Source organism: Giraffa tippelskirchi, chromosome 14, assembly GCF_054371585.1.
Source record: "Giraffa tippelskirchi isolate mGirTip1 chromosome 14, T2T-mGirTip1v1.2.pri, whole genome shotgun sequence".
NCBI lineage: Eukaryota > Metazoa > Chordata > Mammalia > Artiodactyla > Giraffidae > Giraffa > Giraffa tippelskirchi.
In genome coordinates this window covers 52766118-52778164 of record NC_137288.1, presented here as the reverse complement: position 1 = coordinate 52778164, position 12047 = coordinate 52766118, and the positions used below count along the sequence as shown (strand labels likewise).

General features: G+C 40.2%; 1 protein-coding gene across 11 annotated transcripts in view; it reads right to left on the bottom strand.

Annotated features, from left to right (window-relative positions):
* Nucleotides 1-12047, bottom strand: part of PTPRM (protein tyrosine phosphatase receptor type M) — a 649319-nt gene that overhangs the window by 254472 nt on the left and 382800 nt on the right. For 2 of the 11 annotated variants that reach the window (XM_081561596.1, XM_081561601.1), the window contains exon 12: nucleotides 3436-3495. The exons of the other annotated variants lie outside the window; for them this stretch is intronic. In XM_081561596.1, coding sequence (XP_081417722.1) covers nucleotides 3436-3495 — 60 coding nt within the window. The remainder of the gene's footprint in view (nucleotides 1-3435; nucleotides 3496-12047) is intronic. 11 annotated transcript variants of the gene reach the window in all.

Here is a 12047-nt window from a genome sequence, read left to right as displayed (position 1 = left end):
TTCTTTGTAATATTCTCTATGGTCTCCAGCTTTTTGGAATATAGATTTCCACTGCAGAGCATTAAAATTCAACATCTGTACACACTCTAGAGTGATCACCAGGACAAGTCCAATTACCATCCATCACCACACAGCTGACCCTCTTCATCCACTTTGCCTACCTCCCAACCCTCTTTCTCACCTGTAGGGGGATGGAAAGAAAAGGAGAAAGGGAGGGGTGTCAGTGACCCCACAAGGTGAGAAGCAGGAGAAGTTTCAAAGGCTTCAGCGTAGGCATGTGAGATTCTAGTGACCTTCGGATGAAATATGTATTTGTAACAATGACTTCTTTGAAGTAGTCCTTCTGAATATAATCTTATTAAAAACAATACAATTGATCCAAGGGTAAAAGCAGGGTATTTTTTTTTTTTATGCTTCTGTACTCTATGGAAGAGTGTAGTATTTAACTTTTATTTAGTGATGAGAATATAAATTTAAAATCCTTCTTCTTCCTTATATGTCCAATGAGTTAAAAGGAGGTTTGAGACCTTCAGCTTCTCATCTATAAAGGCTTCGGTGATGATTTCTGCTCACAAGGAAAAGATGAGGTTCAATTCAATAAACATTTATTGCACGCTTAATTAGGTTTGAGGTACTGAAGGATATTCAGAAACTAAATTATGAAAATCATTTTGTGACCCTTTTGCATGTCCTATTACATTTACATTCATTTTACATAATGATTAGCCCAGGAAAAGGCTCACTTCCAACATTAAATTCATAAATCTAATTAATACCCTTGAGTGCCGGTCAAACTTCATTTTCCGCATATGCAGTTTTAATTGTATTTGCTGGGATGACCACTGTCTACACCTCTTAACTTTCTCTGATCCTAGGCTGTTCTATGGGCTGCTCCTCACTTCAGTGGACCTACATGCAGGAGTCCCGCTCCAGTTGGTCCAGGGGTCCCCAAGGGATGAACGGCGTCGGCGAAAGGAAAAGAGACAGAGTTTTTTTTTTTTTGATGGCCTAAAGACCACACTCTTTATTGCTTTAGTCTCTATTTATATAGCATATGATCTTCTACGTAATGATTCTTACAATATTTTTCCACTTAGATCAACATCCCCTGATTCTAAGATGTGTTAAAAGTTTTTTCTAGTCTATTGTCACATTTTGGTTACATGTTTACCCCAAAACCTATTTTTATTTTACTAAAACATAATCTATAAATCATATTATTCCATCTGTTTATTTTGTACAGCCTGCTACTACAGTGAGTACAGCGTCTTGCTTCAATGACTAAAAACTATAGTGATGGCTAAGGGCAAAGTTTTTCATAGTACAGCCATTGTCAGTGGTGGCTTGTTTACCATCTACCCACATACCACAAGACTATTTCTGGCAAGGGGAAATCTTTTGCAGTTTACCTAGATACTATTTAAAATACAATTTATATATATCTTTTCTGTTTGTGCTTAGATTTTGAGGGGAAAAGGCAATTGGCTTAGTTTCTGTAACTTTCCCTGATACATGACCCAAGTTTTCCAGTCATCAATAACAATTTCCTCATGAGGCCAGGTCACAACAGGCTTAGGGCTTGTTTTCCAAATGATCATGACCTTATTCCCTGGCTGAATGTTAGGGACCCACCAGTCAGGGGCCTCAGTAGGTTTAATCATTTTTGGAATGTTTCTCTGGGGCAAGGGATCATATTTCTTTTTATTGAACTCTCATGATCTCATCATGGAAGCCCCTACAACTCCAGCCATCAAAGAATGAAACAGAGTTAGCCACACCAAAAGCATAGAAACAGGAAGGAGGGAAGGTTCCGATCCTGGAGAGAAACCGCTTTACAGTTTCTTCTTGATTGGTGCCGTGACTTTGTCATCCGGCAATAGATCCAGAACGGCTCCCAACAGAGAGAAAGAAACACAGCTAGCTACAGCAGAAGCATAGAAACAGGAAGGAGCAAAGGTTCCGATCCTGGAGAGAAACGCTTTGCGGTTTCTTCTTGATTGGTGCCGTGACTTTGTCACCCGGCAGTAGTTCCAGAACGGCTCCCAACATCTCCCCCTTTTTTATTTCTTAAGATGGCACTGTGGAGTTCCAGGGAGACCTCCCTGATGCTTTTACTTAAGATTCTGACGATGACTGGAAGTAAAAGAAAAACTATTAGAATCACAGCTATTATTACTCCCATGTTCATTATTGTGGGTAGGAAACTCTTATGAGATACAAAATCAGATAAGCTATCAAAGAAATCTTTTGCAGTTTGAGAAGTGGAATAATCTAATTTAGACTGTCCTATGTCATGAATTTCTTGATGTAATCTAGTTAAATCTAAACTAACATCAGATTGGTTCCATATTCCTAAAATATGATTTTGAACTTGATCCCATGAATATACTGATTCATTAACCTTTAATGGGGTCACACAAATCTATTTATGTTCTACATGACATCTCAAAGCAAGCCTTACCTTTAAAGCAGTTAGTTCCTGTCCTATATGCAAGATAGCTTCTTCTAATGCATCTACCTTAGCTTTTAATTTTCTATCTATAATCTCTTGTGTAGCTAAAGCAAGGGAAACATTTTTGGAAAGCTGATTAACATGTTCAGCAGTGCGCCAGGGGGAGATGTTGGGAGTCTTTGCTTCAGTTCCCGAAGGGAAGTATATATAGGCTCTGGATGAGGCTTAGGAGTATGAGGAACTGATGCTGAGGGATTAATGGTTTCAGTGGTCTTAACTGGATAAACCCAAAAATCGTCATCCTTATGACAGGAGGCAGCTGCCTCTTTTAAATCTTATCTTGTGGGGGCAACTGATCCTCATCATCTAAAATGTTACATCCTTTGGCTAAAGCAGCAACCAAGGTCTCAGGGGGTTTAGGAGGAATTAGTGGAGTGGTCTCCTGAGGAACCTCTCTTTTATTTATATGGGGTTCTCTCATAATCTCCTGTGAGGGGTCCAAAATATCTCTAATCAGATTCCATAGGGTAAAAGTATCCACAGGTACCCTTTCCGGCCCATGGAGAGTATAAAAGGTTTTTAATTGTTCCCCTACCTTAGCCCATGTATCTATATTCATAGTGCCCTCTTCAGGAAACCATGGGCATTGCTCTTGCACAAAATTAAAGAAGTCTGCCAATTGTTTTTTACCCATCTTAATCCCCCTCTTTGTTAACATATGTTTTATAAAGTCAGTGAATAACTGTCTCTCTTTTGACTCACTGTGTCCCATTATGAGTCTTATAGGAGGGCCTTTTTAACTTCTCAAGTTCTGTAAATATAACTGTCTCTCCTATGACTGTTTCCCAGTACCAGTCTCATTGGAGGGCCTTTTTAACTTTTCAAGTTCTGTAAATATAACACTTTCCACCCATCACTTACCCTGCCTATCTCTACAAGGGGGTCTGCAGCACCCAGGTGGAGGCCTAGCCATCCCGACTTACTCAATATGATTACCCTTGGGTCTCCTGTTCCGGGCGCCAACTGCCGGAGTCCTGCTCCAGCTGGTCCAGGGGTCCCCAAGGGATGAACGGCATCGGCGAAAGGAAAAGAGACAGAGAGTTGTTTTTTTTTTTTGATGGCCTAAAGACCACACTCTTTATTGCTTTAGTCTCTATTTATATAGCATATGATCTTCTACGTAATGATTCTTACAATATTTTTCCACTTAGATCAACATCCCCTGATTCTAAGATGTGTTAAAAGTTTTTTCTAGTCTATTGTCACATTTTGGTTACATGTTTACCCCAAAACCTATTTTTATTTTACTAAAACATAATCTATAAATCATATTATTCCATCTGTTTATTTTGTACAGCCTGCTACTACAGTGAGTACAGCGTCTTGCTTCAATGACTAAAAACTATAGTGATGGCTAAGGGCAAAGTTTTTCATAGTACAGCCATTGTCAGTGGTGGCTTGTTTACCATCTACCCACATACCACAAGACTATTTCTGGCAAGGGGAAATCTTTTGCAGTTTACCTAGATACTATTTAAAATACAATTTATATATATCTTTTCTGTTTGTGCTTAGATTTTGAGGGGAAAAGGCAATTGGCTTAGTTTCTGTAACTTTCCCTGATACATGACCCAAGTTTTCCAGTCATCAATAACAATTTCCTCATGAGGCCAGGTCACAACAGGCTTAGGGCTTGTTTTCCAAATGATCATGACCTTATTCCCTGGCTGAATGTTAGGGACCCACCAGTCAGGGGCCTCAGTAGGTTTAATCATTTTTGGAATGTTTCTCTGGGGCAAGGGATCATATTTCTTTTTATTGAACTCTCATGATCTCATCATGGAAGCCCCTACAACTCCAGCCATCAAAGAATGAAACAGAGTTAGCCACACCAAAAGCATAGAAACAGGAAGGAGGGAAGGTTCCGATCCTGGAGAGAAACCGCTTTACAGTTTCTTCTTGATTGGTGCCGTGACTTTGTCATCCGGCAATAGATCCAGAACGGCTCCCAACAGAGAGAAAGAAACACAGCTAGCTACAGCAGAAGCATAGAAACAGGAAGGAGCAAAGGTTCCGATCCTGGAGAGAAACGCTTTGCGGTTTCTTCTTGATTGGTGCCGTGACTTTGTCACCCGGCAGTAGTTCCAGAACGGCTCCCAACACCTACAGTGGTCTTCCAGCCCTGACTGGTCACTTTCTGTATCTCCTTTGAATTTCAGCGTAAACAGTACATCCTGATTTCCTTGTTGGGTTTCCTCCTCTGTCACATGCCCTCAGTAACTCTTTATACAGCTTGCTCATCATCCTAGCACCGTGACTTGAACATAAAGATATTTCATGGATGTTTGATAAACAAATGAATGAATAGTTGGCCAATGTCGGTGCTCAAATTTCTCACAACACTTGGCACTGTTACAAAGGGCAAGATTTTCACCAGACTAATAACCTCAGAAAGCTCTTACCACTTCTCACTGAGCAGGACATATACTGATACTGGACAGGAAATGCTATTAGGAAACACAGAGAAACGAAAAATTGGGACACAGAGAACAACTCCAAAGGGATATGACAATATGGAAAAAATGAACATTGATCCCTAATAATTCTATATCTAACAAATTGAAGAATGAAGTGTTACTTAAATGAAGAAGCTGAAAACCAAGTACAGGTAACCATCACAAGCATAATGTAATAGCAGACTTAATAAAATAGTTTTTGGCAAAATAGAAGGCACATCAGCATGTTCCTGTGCTTTGCTGTTCTCATCATAAACAATTACCCTGTGCATATTTAGAAATGCTGGTTGAGCAAATGTTCTCTGCTGAGGACAATGACAAAACCTGTTATTATATGGCTATGTCCCCCACCCCCTACCCATAGGATCGCAAGGTGCTGACACCTGAGGCGAGCAGTCAGGTCCTCTTCAAGTGGACCCTGGGCTCCCAAAGCCCAAAGCTCTCAGTAGCTCCCTGGACTGGCTTTTACTGTCTGCCTGGAGATTGACTTTATCAGCCTCTTCGAACCTTTGAGCCTTTTCTCATGTATTTATGAAATTATGTGCGTGTGTGTGTGTGTGTGTGTGTGCGTGTGCGCGTGCACACACTTAGTCACTTCAGTCTTGTCTGACTCTTTGCAATCCTATGGACTGTACTCCTTCAGGCTCCTCTGTCCATGGGATTTCCCAAGCAAGAATACTGGAGTGGGGTGCCCAGGGATCTTCCCCACCCAGGGATCAAACCCAGGTCTCCCTCTCTCTCTGTCCCATTTTTTCATTTCTCTGTGTTTCCTTATAGTGTTTCCTATCCAGTGTTGGTATATGTCCTGCTCAGTGAGAAGTGGTAAGAACTCTCTGAGGTTATTAGTCTGGTGAAAATCTTGCCTTTTATAACAGTGTCAACGGTTGTAAGAAATTTGAGCACCAACATTGCCAATTATCCATTCATTTGTTTACCAAATATCTATGAAGCATCTTTATGTTCAAGTCATAGTGCTAGGATGGTGAGATGGTAGGCAGATTCTTTACCATCTGAGCCACCAGAGAAGCCCAACAACACTGGAGTAGGTAGCCTATTCCTTCTCCAGGGGGCCTTTCCAACCCAGGAATCGAACCGGGGTCTCCTGCATTGCAGGCAGATTCATTACCAACTGAGCTATCTCGGAAGCCCTTACATGATTATAAGACTTGAAAAAATGAAAGTGAGGCATCTGTAGTCGGATCAGTTAGTCTTTGTCAAAACGTCCAAGATCCTGTCTCCCAAAGGTTCTCAGTCTTAGCTGGGAACACGTCTGGAAATGCATCCCTTCAACTCTGTGGAATCAATGATCGTGATTAGGAAGATCAGCAGAGCTGAGAGCTCACGGCAGATCAGTGCTGAGATTTGTCACTCAGGTGGTAAGCTGTTCAAGTCAAGGCCTTTGCAACCTCTGGATCTCTGGGTTTACAACTGAGACGGGTTTTAAATGATTTGCCTGTAAGATTTACTTGTGGTCCAGATAGAAGAGGGGAAAGAAACAGCAAGTAACGTTGTCTATGGTCAGTGGACAATGACTTCAACTTGTACGTCTGCATCTCTCCCCTGACGGGGGGCTTCTGGGGTCCTGGTCAGTGTGGGTATGGTGTGCAAAGTGCTATTGACCTCACCTCTAGGGAGGTGGTCATGTATAACATATGACCTCCACTATAAACAATGCTCAAGGGCCTTCATGTAATCTGTAGCTCCAACCTTAGACATTTGTCTTTGCAGAGACAAGCATGGGTTCCTCTGGGCATAGGAATGAAAAAAAAAAAAAAAAGAGAGAAACAGTCTGATCAAAAACTTGAGTTTTCCCTGCTCCCAGTCAAGAGTTAGCCACACGCATCTGCTCAACATCCTGGAGCATTCATTCCTTCTGCACTCTGGTTTTCAGTAAGCAAGACACTGCACCTCATCCATTCACAGGCATTGAAATACATCCCAACATGTATAATATTAAAAAATTGTCCCCAAAGTGCCAAGCACAGGCTGAAGGCAAAGGCATCAGGGTGATACAGCAAAGGAAATGTAGAGAGAAGCAAAAACCGAATGATCCAGAAGGTTCTTCTGAGTAAGAGGGACTAATCATGCTGCCTGTTTGCTGCTTACAGAAATTGAGGTCTAAAAAATATTTGCAAATGATAAGTAGTTTCCAGTAAATTATCAGAGATATGGCTGAGCTAGTTTTTATTCACTTCAATAATACTTTAAACTGTTAATATCACCAATCAGCCTGATTAGGCAATACATTCTCTTTTTTTTCTTCTGAAAAACTTAATGTTTTTGGTTCCCCAAAGTCCTGTTCCTAATGAGAATTAGCGTTTGGCATTTACAAGAGCCCTGCTCTAAGGGTTAGCAGTATTTTAGCTGGGTAGATGAAAGGAACCCAGGCAGGGCTGGGGGCCCAGATACACCTCCTCTGTCACACCTGCCCTTCACCCTGCCCAGCTAACCTGCCCTCCAGGCTCTGGCTGATCGTCCCTCCATGTTTTCCTTACATAAATCCCTGAATGGCTGCTCACAGCCTAGCAGTTGCATCTTCACCCCCTGGTGTGGAGCATGAGGTCACCTGATTCAGCCCAGCCCCATCTCCCTTCCTCTCCTCCCATCCGGCCACCCCAACCCTCTGTAAGTATAACATAGTTCTTATCCCAGATCAGGCCAGCCCAGTGAATCACAAATACCTTTTAAGAGAGTGAAAGGACAAGCAGATTCTTTGAGGGTACACAGAACATCAGATTCCATTGAGCCAAGCAAGTTAATTGTCTCATTGACTCTGTTGGTTTGGCATATAGTGATATAATGAACTTGACACTTAGAGTCGTTCTATGGGCTTCTCAGGTGTCTCAGTGGTAAAGAGTCTGCCTGCCAATGCAGGAGACGTGGGTGAAATCCCTGGGTCAGGAAGATCCCTGGAGAAGGAAATGGCAACCCACTCCAGTATTCTTGTCTGGAGAATCCCATGGACAGAAGAGTCTGGCAGGCTACATACAGTCCACGGAGTCACAAAGAGTCAGATACGACTGAGCAACCAGACAACAAAACAGAAGATAGGTTTCTTTCTGTTTTACGGTTAAGTTTATTCAGCAGAGCTGATAAAGACTGTAATTACCTAATGATAGGGAAACTCCTAACCTTTTTAAAGAGTTGTACATTTGGGGGACAGTTAATTACCTATTTATAGCATCAATTCCTCAAAACTCAAAAAGGCAGAAATAAATAGGTAGCCAGAGGCAATCAAACTGTCAAATGTAGTAGAGAGATCAGAATTCATAGGAATTCTACTTAGAATTTATTGACAGAAACAGTTACGGAATTCTTATTTTTCATGTTAAAGCAGATTTCTGTGATAACAGTTTTGAAGAGAATAAGACAAACAAAGGAAAACTTAGAGGTCTATGGCTGGTCTTCCGAAAAGAAACAATGTGAACCACTTACTGCAGTCTGAAGAGCACCAGCACAAGAAAAAGCACTTACATAACATTAAGTGTGGGCGAAGCTCTGTTTGAAGAGTTTTGAAAAATATTACCTCATTTAATCTTTACGAGAAGCCTAGAATGTTGAAAACCTCAAAGGCTCCTTGCGTGAAGGGGAAGAGAACAAGGCGTCCAAGAAAGTGGTGACAACGGAGTGATAAGGTCTTTCCTGGGACTTAGAAATGGGAGACAATCACAGATTGCTGCCGCTTTAAAAAAAATTAAGACCTGGTCCATACTTCCTAACATCAAACTTCTAAACCATAGTCAATCATATGCCAACAACTGCAATTCCTAAGATAGGCAACTTCTTAGAACCAAGTGCGTGATTATCTCACACCTTCTGTTAGTAATAACGGCCTCTTTCTTTCCTTTTACTGACAAGGTTAGCTGCACCGTCCCACCCGAGTTGGCAGGTGTCACAGACTCACTGGTGCTCTCACACTGAGTCCCTTTAACAAAAACTGCTGTGTCATACCCAGCTGGAGACGTGAGTGCAGGCCCACAAGGAAAATAAAGCTCATTTCCCACGTAGCGCCAAGATCAAACGGAACACGTTTGAGAAATGGAACACATTTTCTTTAAACAAATACAATTGCTCTACTGCCTCTTTATTCTCGATGGAATGAAAATTTGTTCTTCACCTTCTTTTAAGACTAAGAGTGGATTTTCCAGAGGAGAAGAGCTCTATACTGCGAAAAATAGCATCCTTTAATGCATTTAAAATTTTCTACCTAATTTATTACAAGAGAATATTTGATGAGTGTATGCATGCTCAGTCATGTCTGACTCTTTGCGATCCTGTGGACTGTGGCCCACCAGGCTCCTCTGTCCGTGGGATCTGGAGTTGGTTGCCCTGCTCTCCTCCAGGGGCTCTTCCTCATCTAGGGATGGAACTCACGTCTCTAATGTCTCCTGCACTGGTAGGTGGCTTTTTTTTTTTTTTAACCACTAGTGCCATCTGGGAAGCCCTTGATGAGTAATATGAGTAAAAAATAAACATCAGAAGTTAACAACAAGCCTTAAATATCAGTACACGTTTCCTACTTTCTATGTAAGGCAAAACAGCATGAGGAAAAAGGAGAGGAGTAAATGAAAACAGCACACGTTTGCAGTCTACCATGATGACAAATATAAGGCAAAACCTGTCTAACAAAAATCTGGACATGTTATATAAAAATAAACAAATTCTTGACTTCTATATGAACCTGCAGCTATTACATGATGCAAGTTTTTCGTTTTTAAATCAGAAGTGGTCTGGATGAATAAAGCATTTATGCTTGCCTTTGACTAGCAAGAAATATTTCCTATCTCATTTGAAATCTTAATTAATTAGAACACACATTGAAAAAGTAAGGCAAAATATGCCTTCGATTCCTCATGCCCTCTGCTCTTCTTTATTCTTAATGCAAAGAAGTTCCTATTTGCTTTAAGATTTTGGCCCCAATTCTCAGCAACAGAAACTATTCACAAATTGCTTTTTAAACCTATCTGTTGAGGAAGCATTCAACTGAGAGGACAACCACATATAAGTCCCTGATGACTACCAATGCACAGCATTAAAATAATCAGGGCTAAAGACATGGAAACAACCCAAATGTCCAACGACAGATGAATGGGTAAAGAGAAAGGATGTATTATGGATATACTGGATTACTCAGCTATAAAAAGAATGAAACAATGCCATCTGCAGCAACAAGGATGGACCTAGAGGTTACCATACTAACAGAGGTAAGTCAGAAAGAAAAAGACAAATACGATGTGATATCACTTATATGTAGAACCTAAAGTATGACACAAACGAACTTATCTATGAAACAGAAACAGACTCACAGACATAGAGAACAGACTCATGGTTGCCAAGGGGTTAGGGGGTGGGGGAGGGATGGCCTGGGAGGTTGGGATTAGCAGATGCAAAGTACTATATATAGAATGAATAAACAAAGTCCTACTCTGTAGCACAGGGAATTATATTCAATATCCTATGATAAACCATAGTGGAAAAGAATCTGAAAAAGTTATACATACATATGTCTAACAGTTACTTTGCTGTACAGCAGAAATTAAACACAACATTGTAAATCAGCCATACTTCAACAACAACAACAAAATTAGGGCTTTCTCTTTATTAGAAGAACAAAGTTGCTGCAGTGAATTAAAATTACATTCACACAGTTCAGCCTCAGTGTTAATGTCCTGGTTGCTGATGTGATTTCTGCCCTCCTTCCCTCTCTCCCTGCAGACTCACAACTGTAATAGATGTTTTCCCCACTTAATAGTTTCTCCTGAATGAATGAGTCAAAGAATGATTTGGTAATCTTTGAACCTTTCACTGAAATGAATATCAAAATATTTAATTAGTTAACATATTCAAGCTCTGAGTTTTAATTAAGAAGACACAGAGCTCCAAAACATTTATGAACGAATTAAAGCAACAATGCCTAAAGAACAAAAATGAGAGTCATCTGAATTACAACAACGTGATTGAGTCTCAAGCTACAGCCCATTAGAAGGTATAAAACATCATTAATGAGGGTTACTGCACAGAGCAGATTATAATACAAACACATACATCACAGGAGTAAAATCACAGACAGAACTTTTGTCAGTTCAAGAAAAGCAGAACACTTTGTGTACAACTCATTCTTTATTTAGAGTTGCTCTTTTACTGCCAGATTATAAGGGTTTTCTCTGTTGGACTGTGTCTGCATGTAATAAACAGTAGAGAGGAGAAGAGACAGAATGGAGGTGATTCTAAATGAGTAAAAGAAAATGAAGCTTTCCCTTGTCATATTAAAGAAAAAAAAAAATGAATCCATGAACAGACATTAAAATTCTGTCCTGGGTGCCTGTTTACCGGCCGGAATGATGGACTCTGTGATCTTCCTGGTTATCTTGGGATTTAAATAATTTTATGTGACAGAGCTGGTGTGTTGATCAATAAAAAGACAACAATCACTTACACTGAGAGTTTAGTGCAATTTCAAGAATCTGCATTAAGCAAGCTGCGTGTCTGTAGTGGAATCAATATACAACCACCTCACTTAGTGAAGTGCCTCAGTGAAGTATGACTAAATTTTCAACACCAATGAATATGGAGTAAAGAAAAATCAAATCAATCGAAAGAATGGGTTCTTTGAAATCACACAGTGACAGTACTTTTGAACACATAATACTGCGCAAAATCCAGGAAAGCCAACAGATGTTCACTTCCATTTCCTCTTCTCGTATTTATCTTACCATTTGGGAAAAGCTTTCTTGTATTGCAGTTTGATTACATGTGCATTTTGCAAATTTCCAGATGTGTTCAAATGTTTCAATCTACATTATGGCTTTATATTTTAGGTCCCTCTGATTCCCTAATCAGAGTTCTTATTTCTCTAAACATTAAATGAAATTGAAAATTTTCATATAACCCATTTAGATTGAGAGTATTATGGATGATTTTTTTCCAAACTAGTCTTTCTAGATATATTGGGCCACCATCTACTCAATAGATAATCAGTCCCATTATGCTGCACTATAATAATGAATCCCTTGAAGAGAATATCCATTTTTCTGCAAAAAAAATCTTTTTGACAGGTGAGTCTGAGATAATTTCCTTTC